We start from the raw sequence: 19345 nt of genomic DNA, 5'->3' as shown, positions 1-19345 counted from the left end.
CCTCACCAGGAAGGGAATGAGCGAGCGGCTGTGTGCTGCTTAGTTGCTGTCTGGGGTTAAACCATGACACCGTCAAGAAAGAGATGCGACATATAGATGGGCTTGTGTTCGAGGGGTGGGCTTGACCATGGACACTATTGCACAGGTTATCCATGAATGTGAAACATGCGGCGCAATCAAGCAAGCCCAACCGGTTAAAGCCCTTCTGGTATGGAGGACTATGGCTGAAATATAAATGGGGGGGGGCTAACTGATTATAGATATATATTTTTTATATATATCTCTCTCTCTCGCTAAATGCCATATCAACAGTATTACAGTAAAAATCACCCAGATTAATGAAGAATGAATTTTGATGAAAACCGAGAAAAGTGCAGCAATGATAGAACCGGACAAGTGCAGTGGTGATGGAACGAGAACTGGCTTTAGCATGCAATAATCCAACACCACACACCACCTCTCCTGCCCTGAAGGACTACTATAACAGATGGAGCCCAAAGTCATGAACGAAATTAACTCAACGGACTTTTTAGAGGGATGGCGCGTAGACTAAGGGAATGATACCTGTGTGTATGTATCAAAAGACAGGAAAGTGTGGGACCTTGGCATGACGTAGATGGTATAAAATAAGGAGTGGATATTGTCCTGGTTTTGGCTGGGATAGAGTTAATTTTCTTCCTAGCAGCTGGTATAGTGCTGTGTTTTGGATTTAGTATGAGAATAATGTTGATAACACACCGATGTTTTAGTTGTTGCTAAGTAGTGCTTACACTAGTCAAGGACTTTTCAGCTCCCCATGCTCTACTGACTGAGAAGGCTGGAGGTGCCCAAGAAGCTGGGAGGGGGCACGGCCAAGACAGCTGACCCAAACTGGCCAAAGGGGATATTCCATACCATGTGACGTCATGCTCAGCATATAAACTGGGGGAAAGCTGGGGGGGCTGGTGCCGCTGCTTGGGGACAGGCTGGGCATCGGTCGGTTGGTGGTGAGCAATTGGTTTTCATTTGTTGTCACTTGTCTGTCTTGGATTTTATTTCCCTCTCTTTTTTTATTTTCCTTTTTCATTACAATTTATTATTACATCATTTTATTTCAATTATTAAACTATTCTCATCTCAACCCATGAGTTTTCTCACTTTTACTCTTCAATTCTCTCCCCCATCCCACTGGGGCGGGGGAAGTGAGCGAGCGGCTGTGTGGTGCTTAGTTGCTGGCTGGGGTTAAACCACGACAGACTTTCAAGCTTAAAATGAAAAAGGAAATTTTCATAAACGATATCTAAACAATATACACAATGTTTGTGTGTGTTGGTGTTTCAAAATTGATCATTGTGTTTAAAAAATCAAAACAAACCAACCCAAAACCTACTACCTTATTTAGAACATTTAACCCTTACACAATTAGCTCTACATGCAGGAGTCATTTTGTGCTGTTCTGTGCAAATGCCTTTCTTTGAAATAAAAGATGCCCCTCAGTTGGCTTGGTGCCTGGGCCGCTCGTTTCCTTCTTGTGACTTGGTCACATGATGAGTAAAAACTGAAAATACGCAAGCATCAGATAAGGGAAGTGCATAGCAAATGTAGCTAAACTTTGTGTTAATTGTTAAGTATAAAGGGAGACTACAAACATGCATTCATTTAGAACACTACTAGTTTTAAATGTTTTATTTGTGCAAGACTGAATTCATGTAACCTGCTCTGGAGTTGTTCTCTGAAGGGCAACCTCCTTACCTCTTTGAAAGACTGGAAGGCAGTATTTATCAGATGAATGCCGATTGGTTTGCGCCGGTATGACCAAACCTGTCTGGACTGGTTACCGATTTATTTGTTTCTTCTTTTACTCGGCTCTAACATGAGATCTGTTACTTGGCTGCAGTGTGCTCCCTTGTGGGTATGGCTGGAAATGCTTTAAGGCTGGTCTGCAGTGACACATGATATTTAGCTGTTAACCAGCATTTAGTGTTCATCTTTTAATCTCATCTATGCTTATAATTTTGTCATTTATGGTAGCTTTTATTGGATACTCTTTGGTTGCAAAAGATCGTGGGATTAAGCTGAAAATATGCACGAGTTACGCAAATAGCCATCTAAATGGAATTTTATGAGAAGCCTTTTTTTTTTTTTTTACAGGTTCACTGTAGAACTGTATTAGAGATTTGTTTTTAAACTAGATTTTGGAAAATATCCTAAGATATAAAGTAAACATAATTTTGAAATGTATTAAGAAATTCAAGATTATTCATTTCAGTATTTTTTTAAGAAAAAAGGATGCATTAATATAAAGGTATTCTGATGTTTGATTTTTTTTTTTAAGACTGCAAATTTAAAAAGGAAGTGCCCTTCATTTTACTCTGTATTTACTGTATTTTATTATATGTTAAAAATAGGAATGAAAGTGCTTAGATGATTAAGGAAACTAGAGCAGAAAATATTAATTTATTTTAAGTTATAGTTTATGATTACTCAAGTGATGCACTTATGAATTTGATTTTAAGTTGTCTGTGAACATTTTATTAATCTGTTAGTATATCTTTTGGTCATAGGAAAAGTAGGGTTGTGAATTTTGTAATATAAGAACTTTTAAATTCTGGTCAATGCTTATAAAAGAAAGCATTGTAGTCCGGGACATCAAACTACTTGTCTGTCTTAATTTTGATACAAAGGCCCTGTATCCTTGTACTACATTAACAGAAGACTCTCACTAGCTGGTCACCTATTAGGAGCTCTTGGAATTGATCAAGGTTAGCCAAGCCTGGAATTTTCTATTTTTTTCCAAATTGGCTTTATAAGATATACATCTGTAAGAGCATACATGTTGGTTGTAGGGGATTATATGCATGGAACATGGGTATGATGATCAGTACTCTATTATCTGACAGTCTGATACATGCTTTTATAGTGACGTGAAAAAATGTGCTTTACATTCTAAGTTCTTGGGAAGAAGGAAGGGATGTGCTTTCAAAAACTGCACATGCACTTCTGAAATACTAGAGGGTTTTATATGCTTCTCCTAACTTCAGGACTAGAATTGCTGCATTAAATGTATTCTTTCTGGAGGAATATGAAGATACTATATTTAGCATGTAGACAGCTCTGGAAGGACATTAACAGCTTGCCTGCAGTTCATATTTCATCTGACTGGAAATGGTTATGTGATGAGAACATTTTCTAAAAACAAGTAAGCTGATGTTTCAGATCAGTGTTTCTATAGGTGTTACATTTTGCTCCCACTAGTGGCAATGCAGTAACAGACAATCCTGTTCAGAAAATGTAGTTCAGACTGGCAAAAATTCATGTCTTAATGGTATTATTGCGAGTCTGTAAATAGAGCTGATACAACCTTTTGTGAAGATTTGTTTGTCTGGTCCTGAGGTGTGAATTGAAGTGTTATTTAAGCACGATCAGTTACTCAAATACAAGGTTTCTAGATTGTCATGCAGAAAAGAACTGAAATAAAGTGGAAGGGAATGTCAGTGTTATAGGAAATTTAAAACAGGGAAAAATTTTTTTTTTAATCATATTGCTTTCTATTTTGCCCATATTTTTGTCAGGTCATGTTAACCAAGTGTAAAAGAAGCCTTATAATTGTAAAGTATGGTATGTCGTGATTGTAAGGTTTAGAGTTTGTCTTGATAGTTGAATTCATATTGTACCTTAGAATATATATTCTTATCTTACCGCAGAATATTCCAGTTGGGCAATGCATAAATGTTAAATAATTTCCTTCATAAACAAACTGTTCCAAGTAAACGTAAGAAGGATCCAACAGAGGACTACCAAAATGATAGGAGCCTAAAGCACGTGACCTACAACGAGACGCTGAGGGAGCTTGACAACTTTAATCTGCTGAAGAGAATACTAAAGGGCAATCTTACAGCTGCCTAAATAAAACTTGTAGGCAAGGTTGGTTACAAAGAGGGTGGAGCCAAACTGTTACTTAGAGGCTGTGGAGTCTCTGTTTTGTGGATTTTACGACTTGGTTGTACAAAACCATCACTGATCTGAGCTAATGTTGGCGATAGTCCTGCTTTTTTTAATCAAAAAATCAAAAAAATTTTATACCCCACCTGAAAAGATAAAATGTAGTTTATTAATGAATTTTTCAGCTCTGTAAATGAAAGTGGATTGGGGGAAGATGCAAAATGAACTGTACTAAATATTTAAAATGCATCCTTTTTGTAATAATTTTGCTGTATCAGTGGTATAAACATTCGCTTATCTGGTGCTTGTTGGGAAAAAAAAAAATTTCATACAGAGATAACTGCCTGATTTATTTTCTTTCTTTTTTCTATTTGCTGTAATATCTTTTTAACTACTGTTACCCAAGTGAATTTTCGCATGTTTTGAGAAACTTAAGAAAAGCCATATCCTAGACAGGAGTAACTTATGATGGTGGAGTAACTTCAGTAGAGCTAAATTGGTTAGCAATCAGCCGATTCAAGATTTTAGTTGCTGAGTTTAATTTAGGATATAACAAGTTCCTTAACTGCTTTCTGCTTCTGAACAACATTATCATATCTAATCCTTTAAAACTGCGTCCTAGAACAAGACCACATGGAGGAAAAAAAACATAGTTTAAAAATCCCTATGGATTTTGTTTGTTTTGTTTCATGGAAACAAATGAAATAAGATTCTGATGTATTTTAACAAAATTATTTTAACTTCCTACATAATGCTGGATTTAACTCCATTTATTGATTTGATAAAGTAGATTTTTGAACATTGTTTTTCTTAAATTTTTTATATATTAATGTTCTTATTTTTCTTAATCTGGGTGGATGGAATGAATAAAATTATATGGAGGGCAAAACCACTGCTTTTCCTTGAAAAAGCAAATTTTTATAAAAGGAGCTACAAAAACTGTAGTTTTTATGAGCACAAATGGTCTTAGTAAAATATTATTGCAAATTGAATGAAAGTGCTCTAAAAACCCAAGTTCAGTCAACTATTGTAAAAATTTGGAGGATGAAGGTACTTTTTTCTTCTGTCTAGATAAAAAAAATATATCTTAATGACACATTCAGAAATTCTTTCAATATATTGAAGTTTTCTTTTTGTTACTTTTCTTCTTTTTGATATAAAAATCTTGTCATTTACCCCAGTTGTTAATTCTATTTGAAACTTGTGAAATTACATAGTTTTAGAAAGATAAAATAAATGTAAGCTGATGGACCAAGAATATTTCTTTCTTTTTTACGAGAAGAGAGGCTGCTGGCTCTTACATTAGCCCAATATCTGTTTCTAGCTAGAAAACATCATTATGTGGCTTTGCTGTAATAATACAACAAGATGACTGGTCTAAAATTACTACATAATGTTATAGTGTTGTTATTTTTGTTATAGTGTGATCTCTACCTACACGTGTTCGTGCAGTATACATAGAAACTTGTATTCACTTTTTCTGAGGACAGACAAAATTTAAGTGTCAGGTGTTTCTTTGTTTTTGTAGATACAATTAAACCGGTTTGCTTTAAAATGTGCTAAATGCTACAGTCTTTCTTAGGAACACTGTAATATGATGATAATAAATTGTTACCTTCACAATTCTTTCTGAACTTTTTTTTTAAGGGTCAAGATGGATAGCACAGATGAACCTCAGAAAAAAGTCTTTAAAGCACGAAAAACAATGAGAGTGAGTGATCGACAACAACTTGAAGCTGTCTATAAGGTTAAAGAGGAGCTGTTGAAGACAACTGAAGTTAAACTGTTAAATGGAAAGCATGAGAATGGAGATTCTGATTTAAATTCCCCTTTAAGCAATACAGACTGTATGGAGGACAAGAGGGAAGTTAATGGCCTAGTGGGCTTGTGTGTTAACTCTGAAGAAGAAAGAACAGCTTCTGATGAAATTAGTGAAGCCAAAAGCCCTGAAAGTAGGGCAGGGAACATAGTCCATGACATAGAACCCAAACCTCTAACGCTGTCTCCAGAGAATGTTCCTTCTGAGCAGAATAAAGATACTGATACTGCTTTAGCTTGTGAGGCTGAAAATGGAGTGCTTGCTAGCAATAAAGATAACTTCCATGAAGAAAATAATACAAAAGATCATTTGGACCAAAGAGAGAGTGACATCCCATCAGAAGGTGAAAGTAAATCAATCTGTGATATTAGTGACTCTTCTGAAGAGAAGGGAGAAACAAATGACTTAGCTATTCATTCCGATTCATCTGGCGAGGAAAAGAGGACTGAAGAAGTAACTGCTGAAGATGCTGTTGGAGAAGAAGCCATCTCTAGCAGTATGGAAGCTGACCAGGAACCAAAGGACAAACGAGATGGCACTGCAGGTCTTTCAGAAACCACTGCTCAGAAGACAATAGATGACCCAAGTGAAAGTATCTTGGACAGTACTGAATCTATGGAAACAGATGAAATTATTCCAATTTTGGAAAAACTAGCCCCGGCTGAAGATGAACTGAGCTGTTTTTCTAAAAGTTCTCTGCTTCCAGTGGATGACACAGTCCCAGATTTAGAAGAGAAAATAGACAACTGTTTGGGTTCACCATCCAAGCAGGAAAATAATGAAAGTCTGCCAAAAGAGGCTTTCTTAGTACTGTCTGATGAAGAGGATCCCTGTGATGAGAAGGAGGAACATGCTGAAGTGATACTACCAAATAAGTCAAGTCTTCCAGGTAAGAATTTTCTAAATTGGTAGTTTTGATTCAAGTCTGGGATTCTGTTCATTTCTTAGAATGACATACTTGTGACATGTTTCCAAATCAAAAAGGCAGTCTTACCCACCAATTCTGTGTTATGTAGTCTTACAGTTTTCAAGGATGGAATTTGAGGCCCAGAAGAAAATGAAAGTAACACCAAAAAACCGTCATCTTCGAGATCTGGTTTGTTTTGGTGTTTTTCTCATACTCTTTGCAAGCTGGGGTGGGGTGGTGAGTGGAAGAAGAGGAAAGATGAGTAATTGCCAGATATGGAACAGAAAGATTTGTGGGAAGAGAAATGTGTTCCTTTACTGTTCTTGAGGGGAAGAAAGGATTTCGACTTTCTTCAATGTGCAAATAAATAATAAGAATGAAAACATGCTGGTAATCCAGGCATGCCACAAGTCCCATTTGTTTCAAATTTTCTTTTTTCACCAAAAGACAGTATTGGAAAGGTTTCATGAAAAACACAAGTCATGTATGGTTTTCATGCCATACAGCTTTTATTCATTTAACTCATAGTGGTTTTTATCTAACTCTTAATCAGTTGGCATAGTCATAAGATAACATTTGAAAGCATTAACTGTAGGAAGCTGGTCCTTTAGTCTCCTCATGTAGTTAGCAGAAGATTTTTTTATATTAGACTGAATGGATGTCCTCTATAGTCTATTACTCTCATATAGTTTTGTAAGCTTTTTTTTTTTACATAGGGCACTCATTGTCATACTACTGCACTTCTGAAAAAAAAACAGATTAAAAATTTACAGATAAGTTGACACTGCTCTTTTATCTGTAATTAAGAAAGCTGTTGTTTCAAATGATCTTGGGTTTTTTTTCTTTTGTCTTTCTCCCCCCTCCCCCGCATTGTATAGCTTTTTATGAACTAATGACCAGGCTAACCCAAATGTTTAAACATGCTTATCTGGGTAGGAATTCCATTGATTAAACAAGACTCAGGTGTTTTTCAGTCTCTGGGAAGTTAGTTAACCATAGTTTCTCAACTCTTGTTTCACTAATGATGAAACTGTGTCTTTCACTAAAGTGTGATGGCATTCTGAGTCTTAAGTCTCTAAACAACTAGAGAAGGGGAGATAAGAATATGTGTCTTCAGCCATGTTTCAGACTCTCCCTTCTTTTCTGGTGTTTACCTTTAAATTTATGCCAGTTAAAACAGAGAAAAGGTAGGTTCCATAGTTTCTTCTAAGGATCTTATTTACGTGTTAGGTGTTGCACTGAGATTGCAAAAGTGATACCATTGTTGTGCAATTAAAGTCTTCCAGAAACTATTTGGAGGTGGGGGGTGGCAGGAAGAAAGAACATTGTGTATACTTGTGTCAAAATTGTAGTGTGTTACGAGTCCCTTTTATAAAATGTACATTACAAATAAATTGATGATCCTTGTTCTTACCGCAGTTTAAGGGTTCTTTCATTGGAGATGAATGAAATTAGGATATCAGGGTTGCTTTTTTCATCTTGCCTGATGAGAAAACACACTGTGGTCATAGAGGAGTTTTTGCTCTGAAGCAAAAAGACCAAAGTGAATATTAAATATTGGACTACAGTTTGCAGAAGTCTAAAATGATTGTATGCAGCAATATCTTTTCAGATTTTCAGTTTTGGTGACGGGACAAATTCTCTTGACTAGTTGTTCTATTTATTGGCTATAACAGTTTGACTTTTACAGTTGCATGGCTGTAACTGAGACTGTTCGTGAAATGAACACTGGCCACTGTGAAGTATGTTTTGTCCTTAACCTGCAGTCACCTGCTAATTTCTGCGTTCTAAGCTTCATAAAGCTTGCCCATTGAGTTGCAGAGAAGGGAATTTAAATTTTTCTGAATAGTACCTTCTGTGTGAAATATTTCAAGCAAATATTTTGGGGACCCATTTTGTACTAAATTTAACATGGTATTAATACAAAAATTTTGCAGTCCTTTCACCTATTTCAATCTTTCAATAACAAAGATCATAGCAGAGAGGTTGCAGGGGCAGGAAACAATTGTATGAGAAGACAGGTAGGGTTGTCTTAGAAGATAAAGATTAACTTTTGGAAAGAGTCTGTGAGGATTAAATCTGTGGAGACAATATGGAGGTCATTTGAAGATGCTATTGGAGGCACAGGTGCAAGCTGCTCAATTAAAAAGTATGGTTTTCAAAAAGCCCAAATGAAAACCAGCGTGGCTAAACAACGATGTAAAGAATGGTACTAGAAGACTTTCTTCAAATGAGCAGATTAATAGAATCTTTTTCTCAAGTAGAATTAGTAAATATAATAGCTATGTTGGCACTTAAGATTTTTGTAATGGAAGATCATGCATTAGAAAACTGTGGAGCTCTTTGGGTAAGTAAACAAGCACATGACAAGGAAGACCTTATTGATGTATTTGAATTCTTTTGGATATCCAAACACAAATGATTTCTTACCAAGAACTTTTGGAAACTGAACTGTCTTTGGATAAGATGGAAAGTTCCCATTGAGGAAATAATCATTTGAAGAATGGAAAGTAAATCTACAGTGATCTGTTCCAGAGACTGTGCTGTGTAACAGAATTAATAATTTATCTAAAATGAAGGGTGACTAGCGAGGTGGCAGTTTGCTGATGATACTATGAAGAGCTGTAGAAGAATCCTACAATGCTGAATGACTGACTGGGGTATAAAAATGGCAGATGAAACTCACTGTCGTTAACTATGAAGTGGTACAGATGAGTATGAAAATGTTCATAACTTGATAGGAAGATAAAACTGACTTACCACTCAGGAACGATTTTCCAGGATTATAGTAAGTAGTTTTGTGAAAACATTGATGCAGTAGCAGTTGAAGAAAGCAAATAAAGAATGCTGGGAATAAATTAACAAATTGAGGAAAACTTCACTATGGGACACCAAGCTCTTAAATGTTTTGTATAATTCTGTTTCCTTCCCCCTCCCCATATCAAAGATTATGTCACAGGACTGAAAAAGGTACATGAAAGAGCAACAGGGAAGGTGATGGAATTGCATAGTAATTTCAATTCAACCCTCTGATGGTCTTTATTCCAACCCCCTACTCAAAGCAGGTCTAGTTACATCAGATGGCTCAGGGACCTTGGCAGTTTACTTCTGTGCATCTCCAAGGATGGATACACCACAACTACTTCTTGGGTAGACCAATACTTAACCAACCTCAACAGTGAAAATCTTCCTGCTTAATTGGAATCTTCTGTGTTCCAACTTGTGTCCGTTGCCTCCTGTCCTGTTGCTGTGCACCTTAGAGTAGTGGCTCCATCTTCTCTCTGCCCTCCCATTATGTAATGGAAGGCAGCAATACAATCTCCAATTAGTCTTCACTTGTTAAGGCTGAGCAAAGCCAGTTCTGTCATCTGCTCCTCATATAGCATTCATTCCCTTCATTCCCTTAACCTTTCTGGTGACCCTCCGCTGGACTTGCTGTGGTTTTGTCAGTGCTTTTCTAGTACTGGGGATCCAAAAACCGGACATAGTGCTCCAGATGGGGGTTTCTCAAGTGCTGAACAAAGGAGAATCACCTCCCTTATCCTGCTGGACAACATTTCTTGTTAATACGGCCTGAAATGCTATTGAACTTATTTCACATTGCTGACTAACGTTCAAATTGTTTTCCACCAGGAATCAAGGCCCTGTTCTACAAAGTTACATTCTAGCCGGTCAACCCCTAGCCTGTCCTATTGCATAGAGTTATTCTATCCCAGATGCAGGACTTTGCATTTGCACTTGCTGCACTTTGTGTTAGCCCATTTTTCCAGCCTGTCAGTGTGCCTCTGAATAGCAGCTATGCCCCACAGAATATTTACAACTTCCCCCAGTTTGTATCTGCAAACTTGCCAAATGTGATCTCTTGCCCCAGGTCCAGGTCGCTAGTAAATATGATAAACTGCATCAGCCCAGTATGGTTCACTGAGGACTGCCTCTAGTGCTAAGCCACTAGCTGGACTATATACCACTGATGCCAATTCATTGACCCCATTGTAAAAAGCTACCAGGTCTGTCAGGTGCGATTTGCCCTTGCTAGATCCAAGCTGGCTACTCCCAGTCACCTTCCTCTCCTTTGTGTGCCTGGCAATGGCTTCCTCTGAGGATTTTTTTCCATAACCTCCCCAAGATGTAAGGTGAGGCCAACCAGCCTGTAGTTTCCCTGAATCATCCTCCTTCACTGTCTTGAAGATGGCTGTGACATTTCCCTTTTTCCAGTCATCAGGAGCTTCCCTTGGTTGCCGTGAAGATGGTAGAGAGGGACCTCACAATGCTAGCAGCCTACCTCCCTCAGCACTCTTGGGTACATCTCATCTTTCTTGTGGACTTCTCTGTATCCACCTGGCTTAAGTGTGCCCTAGCTCTAGCTCCTTGACTGTGGATAGCACTTCACTTCTGCAAACTCTGCCAGGGTCTCTCCCTCTGCTCCCAGGAACTTAGGAGGGAAACTTGCCAGTGAAAAACAGTCAGAAAAGTTGAGTACCTCAGCATATTCCATGTCCTCAGTTATTAGCTTGCCTGTCCCTATGAGCAGTGGCTCCACAATTTTCCTTAGCTTTCCTTTTGCTGCCATTGTAGTTCCAGAAGCCCTTCTTGCCCTTCACATCCCTCACTGGCTTCAATTCCAGTTGAGCTTTGGCTTTTCTTATTTCATTCCTGCGCAACTGGACAATGTCCCTGTATTCCTCTTACTTACTTCCTCCTCCTGTGTAATTCTTTTTTATACTGGAGCTCTGTCAGGAGGTCCCTGTTCACCCATGCTGGCTTTCTTCCATGCTGGCTCTACATTCTGCACATTGAAATGAACTGTTCTTGTGCTTTGAGGAAGCTGTCCTTGAAGAACAACCAGCTCTCCTGGGTCCTTTTGCTTTCCAGGGCAGCTCCCTTTGGGATACTACCAAGTAGGTCCTGAATAAGGTGAAATCTGCTATCCTGAGGGCAAGGACTGTAATGATATTCATCCTGCTGACTTCTTGCAGGATTTTTAATTCCACAGTCTCATGGTTGCTGCAGGTGAACCTACTCTTGACCTTCATGTCCCAGACCAATTCTTCCTTGTTTATGAAGAACAAACCCAACAGAGCATCTCCCCTAGTTGACTCATCAATAGCCTGTGTCAAGAAATTATCTTCAGCACACTCCAGAAACCACCTGGATTGTGCCCAATCATATAGCCCTTCCAGTTGAAGTACACCCATGAGTCAGTCGTAAAGGCCTGCAATTGTGTGAGATGGCTCTATTGACTTTCTCTCCTTGATGAAGTAGTCTGTAGTGAGCGCCTAGCACAACATTGCCCATGTTGCTTTGCGGCCTTCACTTGCCCACAAGCACTCAACTGGCTTATCACCTGTCCTATGGCAAAGCTCTGGGCAGTCCTCTGCATAAAACACAACCTCTCCTCACCCTTTCTAGCCTGTCTTTCCTGAAGAGACTATGTTCTTCTGTTGCAACGCTATAGTCATTTCAGTTATCCCACCATGTCTCTCTAATCCAAATGAAATCATAATTTTGCAGTTGTGTAGGCACTAGTAATTCCTCTTGTTTCTTGTGCAGCATTCATTTGTTTACAGATACTTGAGGTGATGAACCCTGAGTCACGATGCTTTCACAAAGGACAAGCAAGCACCTTCCCTGTCATGCTGTTGCCCAGATGTTTCCTCACTGTCTCCCATACCTCAACTTCAGGTTATGACAACCATTCCCTACCATGCCTAGTTTCAGGTCTTCTTCATTAGGTTAGCAAGCCTGCTTGCAGAACTCTTGTTCAACTTTGTCAGATGGTTACAGTCACTGCTCAGTAATTCTTGATCATCAGAGATTACCACAGTGAAAGGTGTGAAAACCTTGCCTGCAACACCTGTCATTCAGCCAGGTCTTGATCTTCTGATGCATGCACTCTTACTAGAGTTTTTTTTGTTCCAGTTCATTGGGAGGATTGGTGATAATGCCACCTTGTAACCTTCACCTTTTTCTGCAGAGATCCCTTGTCACTCTTGGTATGCTTAGAATTGCTTCTGGTAGTATTATTGGTGCCCATGTGGATAAGCAGCAAAAGGTAATAGGCTGAGGACCAGATGAGCCTTGTTAGCCTCTTTGCAATATCGGGGATCCAGGCCCTCAGCAAGCAGCTAATGTCTTGAGGTATCAGGCAAGGTTGCTAGGTGGTTACCTCCTGTGGGAGGGAGTCCTTGGTGATTATCACCAGTCTCTCCTTTATGTAGGTGGTTGGTTCAGACTCAGCTGGCTCTGATGCCTCTGTTAATAGAAGATTTTCCTCTTAATGTGTTCCATCAGTGCTATACCTGTTCAGTAACTGCAGATTTGCAGGTAGAGAGGGAGTCTTCATTCTGTTGCTGGAAGTCACAGGCTTCTTACCTCCTCCATTTTGAAAATCTCCATTTGTTACTATTTTTAATATAGCCTCTAGCTGTCCCTATTTCCTTGCACTGTGGGGCTTGGGTTTTTGTCTGTGCAGGGTTGTAGTTTATCCCTTCTTTGTCCATTCTACAGTCAGTTCATCTTGTCCTACAGCTTCTTCTCTTTCTGACTCAGATCAGAGAGAGAACTTTTAAACAAGAATGGACTGTATTTTTAGAGTAGGATCTTTCAGCCTGAAAAAAGAGATGGAGGAGAGATGTAACATAGATTTGTAAATGGTAAGTGATATGGAGAATGGATATTTGCTGTCTTTTCCTCTACAAGAACCTCATGTATCAAATGGAGGAAAGGAAAAAAGTGAGAGGCAGGATCAAGGCATGGAAGAAGAGATGGTTCTCCATGCAGAGAACTATGGAGCTCCTTGCTAGCAACACTGTGACTGCTAAAAGTTTATCTACACTTGTCTTCTGTGGAAGAGGAATTTTTGTGAGGGCTATCAAGCACAGAAACCCTAAGGCTCTGGAGGTCTTCCACCAGAAATTTTTCAGAAAGCTGAGGAAGTTTTCTGGGACTGTGTAAATATGTTCTTTTCTCCTCCTTATATTCTTCCCACCTTGATCATCTACTGTTGACATGAAAGTGTTGGAGATAGGATCCTGGATTAGGTGAACTATTGGTTCACCTAACAGTGCAGCTGTTCCTATCTTCTTTCTGTTACATAGTCTGTACACTCTCAAGTTTAACCAAGTGAGGATGCCTACCAAAGCAAATCTGAAGTGTTTCTTTCTCAGAATTGCTAGCACTTTGAGTGCATCCTAGACACTTTGATTCTAGGCTTCTCTACAGTAATGGCATTTCATGCCCTCCAAGGATAGTTTGAAAGAGAGCTTACTTGATACTGATCTTTGTTAAGGGAGTCTGAAGTCTAGCAGCACACCCAAGTTACAACCTTTTAAGACTAAAGAGTACAGTTAGCATTTAAAAGAATACAGCTTGTCATAAATCATAGAATAGTTTGGGTTGGAAGGGACCTTTAAACCTAGAAAGTAGTGTTTGAAGAGAACTTCAGAGCATGTGAATGGCAGACAAACAACTAAACATGAACTGTTGTTCCTGTGTTGTGATAGAAGTAGCTGTCAAAATTCTTGAATTCACAAACAGGAAAATAAGTTACACTTAAGCGGCACCGATGAAACCACTTTTCTGCAATAATATTTCTAGTTCTGGTTTTTACTTCAAAAAGGGATAATGGAAGGCTTTCAGAGATTTGCTGCAAAAAAATATTTCAGCATTTGGGAAACAAACTTTATACTGGAAAGCTTAAAAGAACATGTTTTGTTCATCCAATAGAAGATTAACGAGGTCTATAGTATCTGCAAACGGGAGCTGAATATATGGTGGAAAGACATTTCTTTAACATAGCAAAGACACAACTGCTGCATTTGATCCACTGGATTTTGCAAACCAGAAATCAGGCACACTTCTGTCCAACAGACTTTGGAGGACTGATTAATGGACGTTGGATTCATCAGTTGTAGTCTAAGTCCTTTATGGATTTTTTCAACTAAAAATGTGGTAATAAATAACTGGAGAATATTGTGCTTTGAATCACTTGATAATTTTTTTTAATGTATTATTTTGTGATAGGCAGGAGGACTTGTGACCAAATAATACAGTAGTTCAGGTTGGGAGGGACCTCTCGGTCTCTAGTCCAGTCTTCTGCTCAAAGCAGGGTCAGCTGTGAGATTAGACAAGGTAGCTCAGAACTTTATCCAGTTAAGTCTTGAAAACTTCCACTGAGGAAGACTGGATGACCTCTCTGGGCAACCTGTTGCAATGACTCTCTTCATGTGGGAAATGTTTTTCTTTCTATCATAGATTAGATATGATATCTGGATATCATAGAAAAAAGAGATTGTTTCTGCTTACGTGTGTTGTCTCTTACCCTTTGCCATGCACCTTTACAATGAGTCTGGCTCCATCTTCTCAAAAGCCACCTTACAGGTATTGGAAAGCTGGTTTTAAGTCCCCATTAAGCTTTGTCTTCTCCACGCTGAACAAGCCCAGCTCCCTCAGGGTCTTACAGGTCATGTTCCCCAGCCACTTAGTCTCTTACTCCTTACTGAGAGATGATACAATGAGTGCCAAGTAAAGGGCAATAACCACTTCCTATTATATACTGGCTCTGTTCATGTAAATGCAGCTCAGGATGCTGTGGACCACCTTTGCTGCCAGGGCACGCCGTTGGCTCATGCTTTGCTTGCTGTCTATGCGAGTCCTCAAAGCAGAGCTGCTCCCCAACCATGCGGACCCTAGCCTGTGTTATTGCAAGGGTTCTCCCTTCACAGGTGCAGAACTTTTGCATTTGTCCTTGTTGAACATCATAAAGCATTTGTCATCCCATTTCTCCAGCTTGTCTAGGTCATGATGATTCCTTTGGAAATACATGAATCTGATTTCTTCATAAACAATAAAAATAATGTTACAGGTAGAGTTTGGGGGGGGGGGGGGGGGAATCTGTATTCCTGTTTTATAATAACTTTTGGGTAGAGTTTGATCAAGGATTCACTACTGAGAAAGGCTGTGCTTTTGTACTTTCTTCTGATTGCTGTCTGTGCACATCAGTTCTAGCTAATCTATAAGGAGAATGTTGAAGTTACAAGATTATGAAATAGAGTATGACTGCAGTCCAGAGTAACTTGCAAATACTGTTCAGATGCTCTTAGGCTTGCTCATTATTTTTATTTCCATTTATATGTGTATTTTGGCAGAACCAACGTCCAAATAGGCATCCAGTCAGTTACTAAGCAGATCTAAATGCTTGCAACTGTAGAAATTATTAAAAGTTATTTCAACTGTTTAGTGACAGGCACACACCTAGTAAAAAAAAAAAAAAAAAAAAAAAAAAACCAAAAAACAAATGCCTTTTATGTTCAGATCCACAGCAAATAGTGTGACTTACTAAGATGACTGTGTGATAAATACAGTGATAACTTAATGATTTAAAAAAAAAAAAATTTATTATAGGGTTGTATTCATTGCTTCTGCCTGTCTAGCATCAGGATAACAAGATCGCAGCTTATCGGTGAAAAATAAGCTGATAGCCAATTGTAAAATTATCTCCGTGTTATGGTTCAAACCTTCTTAACTAGAGAGGTTTAGCTGGGCATCATGTTTAAACCACTTTTTAGTTAAACGAGCTAAATTTGTTCACAGTGTGATGGAAGTTTGTAAGGAAGGGACTTCCTCGTCCCTGAAATTACTTTGTTCTCTACATAGAACTCAAAAAGCTCGGCTTTGAAACTTGTAACATATTTTACAGACATTCTAGGTATGTGTATCTTTCCATGAAATATTTATATCTTCCACTTGAATATTAAAATCTTTAAATTGTGGGAAAAGTACTCTTGAACTTAATGAATCTCCTTTAGATTCTTAGGTAAATGAGTCCTATTTTATTGATAACAATTAAATACATGAAGCTTATCTATAAGTCTTAAAGCAGGTGGCATTGGCACTATTCCATTTTATTACCTTAAAAATAAATCAGATTGGTTTTGAAGAATTTATGTGGTATGAGTATTATTTCTTGCATAAATTAACAAAATGAAAAATCTCATAATTTCAGTTTTTGATCTTCTGACTCCTTCCTTTTTCTGATTTATTAGGCGGCTTATTTTAAATCATTCAGATGTTCTTCATAATAGAAGTAAAATTTAGTGTTAAGAGAGCATCAAGTGTATCTTTGCAGCCAGAACTTTCTCTAAAAAAAGCTAGTAAACTGCTGTAATAACAAAATGAAAATAGGAAATTGGAGAAGTGTACAGATCAAGATGTGCTTGACAGTGCTGACTTGTTCTGTTATATTCTGGATTACTTTTAAGATTACATTAAAAGCTATAGTTCTATGTTGTATCTGGCAAGCACAGGAGGCAGCAAATACAGCCTGTATGAAACACATAATGGAAGTTCATGGAACGTATAATAAAAGTTTTCAGGAAGTGTTAGCATTTTTCATTTTAACCTGTGTGCATTTGGGGGTGTTATTTCAGATTTTTCTTTATTTAAGAATTCCCTAAACTGTATGTTTTTAAAGGACTAGTCTTAAATTGTGATACTTTGTATTAGGAAGAAACTTTGAATGAAAATTCATATTTGTTAAGAAAAGAATAATCTAGGCCTTTTCTACCATAAAGATTATGGGTGAATTTGCCAATTGTAAATAAATGAGAAACATATTAGTATTTTGTTACTGAAAATTTTATATTTTTTTTCCTAGGTGAAAAATAAACTAAAATAATTTACTGAGAACTTTAACTACATTAAAAATACATAATTTCATTTCAGAGGTAACTTTGAGGCATTCTGTTGATTTTAAAGCTGAGCAAATCCAGAAGTGAATATTACTCTGTTGTATGGTAGTTCAAATTTTTGCTCTGAAGGTATCCTCTGACTTTTTTTCATCTCTGCATTCGCTCTGCATCATACTTATTTCTCTCACCTTCCCTAACGTGGTTTTTCATAAGTATTCTAAGTTCACTAGTCAAAATAGGACTCTTACGAGACTTTTGTAGGTCAGCATAAGTAACACATGGGGTTTTTTCTTCTGTTTGTAGAAGAGGTGGAGGAGGAGAGAAGAAAGGAGAGTGAGGAGGATAAAGAAAGAGAAGAGGCCCAGAAAGAAGAGGAGAAACACACTGAGAGAAGTACGTAATGTTAAAACTATTATGCTTCACTGGTGGCATGTGTTAGAAACACTGAATCGTTGAGGTTGGAAGGGACCCTCAGAGATTATCTAGTCCAAACCCCCCTGCTCAAAACCAGGTCAACTAGAGCAGTTTGCTCAGAACCATGTCCAGACAGGTTTTGAGTATCTCCACTCATGGAGACTCCACAGCCTTCCAGTGTTCTATTTCCAGTGTTTGACCACCCTCACAGTAGAAAAGTTTTGATATATTTGAATGGAATTTTCTGTCTTTCAATTTGCATCCATTTCTCTTGTCCTTTCACTGGTACTCACTAGGAGTCTTGCTCTGTCTTTTTCACTCTCCACCTATCAGGTAATTTACACACATTATAAAATCTCCCCTAACTGCCTTCTCCAGTTGAACAATGCCAGCTGTCATTTCCTCATATGACAGACACTCCAGTCCATAAAACATCTCGGTGGCCCTACACTGAACTCTCTCCAGTATGCTCACATCTTTCTTGTATTTAGAAGCCCAGAACTGGACACAAGACTCAAGGTTCAGTCTCACAACGCTAATTAGAAGGGAATAATTACCTCCCTCAACCTGCTGGAGATACTTTTCCTCAGGCAGCCAAGGATGTTGTTGGCATTCTTTACCAACAGGGTACATTGGTGGCTCTTGTTCAACTTGATGTGCATGAAGACCACCAGAGCCTTTTTTGCAAAGCTGTTTTCTAGCCAGTCAGTTTCCAGCCTGTACTAGTACATGGGTTTATTCCTACCCCAAGTGTAGGACTTTGCATTTCCTTTTGTTGTACTTCATGAGGTTTCTGTTTGCCTATTTCTCCAGCTTGTCAAGGTGACTCTGAATGGCAGCATAACCATCTAGCGTAGCAACCACTCCTTTCAGTTTTGTATCATCTGCAAATTACTGAGGATGCCCTCTTATCCCATTATCTAGGTCATTAATGAAGATGTTAGTGTTGGTATCAGCATCATCTGCTGGTGTATGTTACTAGTGACAAGCTCCAACTGGACTTTGTGCCACTAATCACAGCTCTTGGAGCCCAACAATTGAGCCAGTCCATTTATCTAGGCCATACAATGTGAGTTTGTCTCTGAGGATGTTTTGGGTGTCAAAAGCATTACTAAAGACAAGATAAACAGCATCCACTGCTCTCCCCTCATCCACCAAGCCAGTCTTCTCATCATAGAAGGCTATCAGGCTGATGAAGCATGATTTAGAATCATAGAATCATAGAATAGTTTGGGTTGGAAGAGACCTCTAAAGGTCATCTAGCCCAACCCCCCTGCTGTGGGCAGGGACATCTTCAACTAGATCAGGTTGTTCAGAGCCCCGTCCAACCTGACCTTGAATGTTTCCAGGGATGGGGCATCCACCACCTCTCTGGGCAACCTGGGCCAGTGTTTCACCACCCTCAGCGTAAAAAATTTCTTCCTTATATCTAGTCTATATCTACCCCCCTTTAGTTTAAAGCCATTGCCCCTTGTCCTGTCGCAACAGGCCCTGCTAAAAAGTTTGCCGCCATCTTTTTTATAAGCCCCCTTTAAGTGCTGACAGGCTGCAATAAGGTCTCCCCAAAGCCTTCTCTTCTCCAGGCTGGACAACCCC

At 38.6% G+C, this 19345-nt stretch overlaps 1 protein-coding gene across 1 annotated transcript in view; it reads left to right on the top strand.

Annotated features, from left to right (window-relative positions):
- Positions 1–19345, top strand: part of ATF7IP (activating transcription factor 7 interacting protein) — a 102742-nt gene that overhangs the window by 41798 nt on the left and 41599 nt on the right. The window contains exons 2-3 of the mRNA XM_009290044.2: positions 5569–6629; positions 17639–17728. Coding sequence (XP_009288319.1) covers positions 5576–6629; positions 17639–17728 — 1144 coding nt within the window. The 5' untranslated portion in view covers positions 5569–5575. The remainder of the gene's footprint in view (positions 1–5568; positions 6630–17638; positions 17729–19345) is intronic.

This window comes from Aptenodytes forsteri, unplaced genomic scaffold (assembly GCF_000699145.1).
Source record: "Aptenodytes forsteri isolate BGI_AS27 unplaced genomic scaffold, ASM69914v1 Scaffold284, whole genome shotgun sequence".
In the NCBI taxonomy this organism is placed as follows: domain Eukaryota; kingdom Metazoa; phylum Chordata; class Aves; order Sphenisciformes; family Spheniscidae; genus Aptenodytes; species Aptenodytes forsteri.
Note: the sequence above shows the minus strand (reverse complement) of the source record. Positions and strands in the feature narration are given on the sequence as shown.